Below are 6178 nucleotides of genomic sequence, written 5' to 3' on the forward strand. Positions count from 1 at the left end.
ATAAGATTGATTTGTCTATAAGATTCCCCCTATTGCGTTTTTTTTCTCGCACACTCCACACTGTCTTACTTTTCGGGGTAGAGGCGAGGTCTGCGAACCCCGGGACCCCATCTCCGAACTTGGTTTGGTTTAGTTTGGTTATAGAATTTTATTCCAACTTTACCCTTAAAATCCAGTTATCATGCACTTTGATTATTGCATAAGTCTCATGTTTATTGGTTGTTTGTTGCGACTTTAGAGAAGAGAAGATATTGCCAACCGAAATCCGAAACAGGTTGGTAGGGGTATCGAAGGAAATGTATAATTTCATCGATCCTAGATCAGTTAAATGATTAACATCATTAAAAGGTTTTAGCAATTAAGCTTGTATTCTTTGAACAGCAAAGAATGTCCTCTATAGTATAATATTACTAAGAAGTAAATTAAATTTCCGTCTTTTAACAGATCGTTGGGGAAATGACAGCGGAGCAACAAAAGGTTCTTCTTCTGTTTTGGACATCCCTAAAGCATCTACCAGTCGAGGGTTTCGAAGGTTTGGCGTCAAAGCTTTACATTTATAAATCGAACGATTCCCTGGACCTTCTGCCTTCTTCGCACACATGCTTCTACCGATTATGTTTTCCTGCTTACCCATCAATGGGCGTGATGCGAGAACGCTTAAACATCATCACTCAAGATCATGTGGGGTGCAGCTTTGGAATATGGTGAAATATCGAGACAAGGAGACCGTTGCACATACCCACAAGTAGTTTGTACTCATCTTGTGCAGATATGATAGTAGGGGTAAGTTACTAAATTTATCTTGAATTTAGACCAAGTAAGAATGCGATGATACTGCTGTTGTGTTCTTCCATTGACTGTTGTAGGTCTGAGTCTGTCATGTTTATAACTAGGCATATATATATATATATATTATGAATAAAGACAGAAATTAGGCTTCTTTAAACTTCATTATCTTTGGTTCAAAGTATGTGTTTTCGTTTTTCATAATGAGAACCCATTAAATTACTTCCCAAAAGCTCTTGAGTAGAGAAGAGAGGTTCCATTATATTGTGTATACGGTTAAAATCGCGATATATCGCTGATATATCAGATATCGGACTCTGGAAAAATATCGGTGGTGAAATATCGGTCAAAATATCGGTTCCAATAATATCGCCGATATTTTGATGGAAAAATCGGTCCGATATACCGATTTTCTATAAGACAAATGTTTGGGTTTTTTCTATTACATGTCGGGCTTAGTTTTTTGGGTCTTTTTATTTGGTCAACCGGTCAACACATATATTAAGTCTCACGCTTCTTCTCTTCTCGGTTCTTTCACAGTTCACGCTTATTGTTTGTGATTAACTCGTTTTTGAACACTTTTACTATTTTGTTTTGTGAGACTTGTTTATGTGATGTTTTAGTTTTGAAACTATATTTCTAAACTCTAATTAATGCATATGATATGTTTATGGATGCATACATAATATATATATATATACATAATATATATATATATATATATAATTCTAAGAAATATTATATTAACCGTTATTTTGGACCGATATATCATCGATATAACTGAAATATCGAATATCGGTCCTGACCGATATTTTGTATTTTGACCGCAGTAACAGCATAGCTTGGGATTATGTGAGACAAGGCTCTTTTCGTGAGACATGATTTTTACACTTGAAACTTCACATCAAAACACTATAAAGGTAACCTTCACAGTTTTTTGTTGTGAAGATTCAGCTTTTTTTTAATCTTCACAGCATTTTGTTGTGAAGTTTCAAGTGTAAAAATCATGTTTCATGTGTCTCACGAAAACAACCTTGTCTCACGTGCACCCAACCCCCATATATATATATATATATATATATATATATATAGAGAGAGAGAGAGAGAGAGAGAGAGGACGTTTCGAATGCAACTCATGATGCACACTATGATACGCTTCATAACATAACGAAAAAATACAGTACGCTACACTTAGTAAAGCAATATTACCTTATATATTGTGTTACAATTCGTAAAACAACAAAAATATATTGTGAAACACTTTGTATAACGACAAAAATACACTGTGATACACACTATGATACCTTATTTGGTTGATGAATAAAACTGTGATACCACTGTATTACACTCGACGTTACATCTCCAAAGAGATCTAGGTTACATCCAAAAACCTTACATCTTCTGCGTTACATCTCCAAGATATTTGGGTTACATCTCCGGCAAGATCTGTTGGGTTACGGGATCTCAAGCACAATGGAAAATAAAACTGTAACCCTCCAAGGACCCATACAAATTTGAATGAATCGGGTGTTTCAAAATTATACCTCACAGTTAGCAAAATTTTGAATTATAGCAACAAACAAAGCTTGATGCCTCCACGGTATCCACACGAACAATCCGAATCATTTACTTTCTCGTGATGTTAGTCACGCTTTCAAAACTTAGAAAGAAAATGGAGCATATTATTGTAGGTGATTTTGAAAGAGAATTGCAATACCTAAAAATACTAGCATAAAATGCCATACATTTTATATGGATGTGAGAGGTATGGCCTAACCAAATCAACATGCCTCCACCATGTTTGAGTGTAAGACTTTCATATACCATCATTCTCTTACAAAGTCCATCCCTAGTTATCTTTATTTATGTACAACATAAATAATATCTGATTTTATTTAATCAAATTAAATCGATACAAATCAGATATGATAATTAAACATTTTAATTATTGAAACTTCTTATTCGAATATGTTCAAAGCGTGTGACCCAATGGGTTCTCGACATGTTGGTAATAAATATAAATCTCATATTTATAGTTATAAACGATGAGGGGTATTTAGCAATACATCACCATTACCCAAATGACAAGAATTGATGATACAACAAATTATCGGTTTGTAGTCAATTTTATTTTACACATTTAATTCTTTTGTCCTTAATGTCCAGATTGAACACGAGACATTGAATGTGTCATTCTCGTTATGTCAAATTTCTAGTTTCTTGATTCTCTAATATACTAATAAATAGATGATGATATCTCATATCAATTACCTAAGCATGCATGCATTTCTTTAGTATATTTATCAAGAGGTCCAGAGACATCACTCCCGTCATAAAGGAGGGACAAATCTTATCTCGATATATGCTAATTATATCATGTGATATACAACATATCCAATTATCATTTTGTCACTCAGTTACGAAATGATTAGAGTAAATGTCAAAATACATTACTCACACATAACAAACTCCATGTTCTCAAGTCAAAGAATTACAAGTACATTGACCATATAAAAAACACTAATGACACTCACATGACATCCAATGAAGTGTTCTCATTACGAGACACGTCCGATACACAAAATCTTCATTTTGTACTCATATGCAGATTCGATATCTCTATATGAATCCCTACATATGATAGTCATTATCACATTACTTCAACCTTAAACTCGAAATGATATTTAACTAGGGACATTTAGAATACATTATTCTAAGGTTATTTATTATGAATAATAAAAACACAAAGTATAATACAATAAAATGGGAATGCCTTTTTATTTATTTATTAATTTCATGAAACAAAACTCAAAGTTACAATCATCATATAATTGGTTTTTGGGCATTCACTAACAATAAGATCTGGGTTACATTCCCCATCTAAAATGAGATCTAAACAAAAATCAGAAACCAAAACCAAGCTGGGTGTTCAGAAACTAGATCTCTTGGGATATGAAAAACCAAAACCAATATGGGTTGTTCAACGGGGGGGTCGGACCAGTGAAGGTGAGAGTTGAGGAGATGATAGCTGATGATTGAAGATGGATAGAGAATAAGAAGCAGTGGTGGCCGGAGATGGCGGAGAAGGAGGGGTCGGACGGTGTTGGACAAACGTATCGGTGTAAAGTATTGCACCGGAGAGGAAGCACGGTTTGGCCGGCGATGGGGAAAGAGGGTCACAGGTGGTGATCTCGTCCATTCTAATATATATATATACACACACACATCTATTTCAAAATTAGAATATTAAACTAATTAAACTAAATTTAATACTCAATATAATTTACTAATTTACCCTTCTGCTAATTTCAAAAAATCATAATAATTATCATGAATGATCGGTTCGTGTTGGATCTTACACTTATCATAAATTAAACAGTTCTCATTATATATATATATATATATATATATATATATATATTAACCTTCTTGGATTAGTCAATTATTATTTAGGTTTACTTTTTAACAAGCCATCACCTCTTCAGACCCCACTAACTTGTGGCATGAATACAAGATTGAATTAGATGATGATTCCAATCTTACAGATTTGGTGAATCCACAATATATTATTATACTTAACAAGACGCCACATACAAACTCACCTCCACCATAGAAGCCAAACTTTGACCAAAAGTCAAATTAAACTAAAATAGGAAAAGTAATTTTCACCTTGCAAATGCAAGTCACGTCTCTCTTCCTACTCTGTTTTCTCCTCGTGTAGGACCGGAGGTAGAAAGTTTATCTAGAGGAAAAACCTTTTTAAGTATATATGTTTTTTTAATTAAAAGTACGAGTGATCTAAACAAAATAACTCTGCATATATTTTATACACAAAATATAAGACGTCTGTAGATAACCATATAAATAATAAAAGCTCTTTGAAAATTACATGAAATTTATTGTTAAAAAATTTGTGTATTCAATAAAGTAGCGTGTTTAGTTTAGAACCTTTAGAAAACTAGGCATTCAAGATGGAAGTAGAAGAAGAATTTGATATGAATAAACACTTTTAAATGGGTAATTAAGATTTATGACTATATCAAATTTTATTTTTGAAGTTTGAGAGGAAGTCGGTGCCACTTTTGACTCCAAGGTGGCTCCACCCATGCTTTAGTGGTGGCGACTGCCGCTTCTTCATAAACTTGCTTGCATTTTCTTCTAACATGGCATATTCTTTGGGCTCCTCTGCTACCGGTGTATTGTCTTCCACCACACTTTTAGGCTACTCCGCCACTGGGGTATTGTCTTCACCACACTTTTAGCCTCCTTCGCCACCAGACTACTGTTTTCAACGATGCTTTTAGGCTCTTTCACCACTGGAGTACTGTCTTCAACCACACTTTTAGGCTCCTCCGACACCGAAGTAATGTCTTCCACCACGCTTTTAGGCTTCTCTACCATTGGTCTCAGTTTCAGTGACAGTGGTGATGCAGTTGCTGGAGGAGAATCAATGGTAATCTCTTCCTTTGCCTCCTTTGAGAGGTGCAGCAACCATCGGTATTATATCAACAAAGACTGAATAAAACAAAGCACTTAAATTAAAATTTATCTCATTGCATTGTACGAGTATCTTTTTAATTATATTTAAAGATAATAACGAAGACAAATCAAATGAGAACCAAAAAATTATTAAGAAGGATAAAGACTAACTTCACATGTAAAACAAAATATGTCCATATATTTTTAATATATGAAACACACATATACACACAAACATAGAAACCATTTTGAATCTTACCCTAAAATGTAACTTATTGTAAGGTTGAGATTAATTCTCATCGTTTTCATTTAATATTTCTTCATTTAAAGATAATCTATAACCTATAAATTTTTATTGGCATCCTAGGGTTCTTTATTGGATTTATCCATTCTGGCCTTATATTTGATTGGTTGGATTCTTCGGATTTGAAACCTTATAGGGCATTTGGTTCGTAGAGTGGAATTCCGTGGAATTGGAATCCAACAAAACAATTTGACTTTGACGGAATTGAAATGAAATTTGATGGAATTTGACCATGCATTTGGTTGGTAGGAATTGAAATGGAATATCTCAAAAGAATTGGAATATATCCATCTTTGTTTAGACCACCCCCACCCTCCCCACCTCCGGCCCCGCCCACCCCACCTATATTGACTATCATGTCACTACTGACGATGCCCACCCCCATCCACCGCCTTGCCCTCACCCTTGACCCTGCCTACACCCTACCGACTCCCATGCCTCTATCTTCACCATACATCTACCTAGGGGTGCTCAAAAACACGATGAACCCGACCAACCCAACCCGAATTTAAAACCCAACCTGAGGTAACCCGATGCATAATCGATAAAAAAAATTAGCCAACCCGACCTTATTGGGTTGGAATCGGGTCAGGCCCAAAAAAACCCGAC

General features: G+C 34.8%; 1 protein-coding gene across 1 annotated transcript in view; it reads left to right on the forward strand.

Moving 5' to 3' along the window:
- Positions 1-997, forward strand: part of LOC112523072 (E3 ubiquitin-protein ligase UPL5-like) — a 10701-nt gene extending 9704 nt beyond the window's left edge. The window contains exon 3 of the mRNA XM_025132509.1: positions 445-997. Within this exon, the coding sequence (XP_024988277.1) occupies positions 445-708 (264 nt within the window). The 3' untranslated portion in view covers positions 709-997. The remainder of the gene's footprint in view (positions 1-444) is intronic.
- Positions 998-6178: the final 5181 nt, after the last annotated feature.

This window comes from Cynara cardunculus, assembly GCF_001531365.2.
Source record: "Cynara cardunculus var. scolymus isolate 2C chromosome LG 12, CcrdV1, whole genome shotgun sequence".
In the NCBI taxonomy this organism is placed as follows: domain Eukaryota; kingdom Viridiplantae; phylum Streptophyta; class Magnoliopsida; order Asterales; family Asteraceae; genus Cynara; species Cynara cardunculus.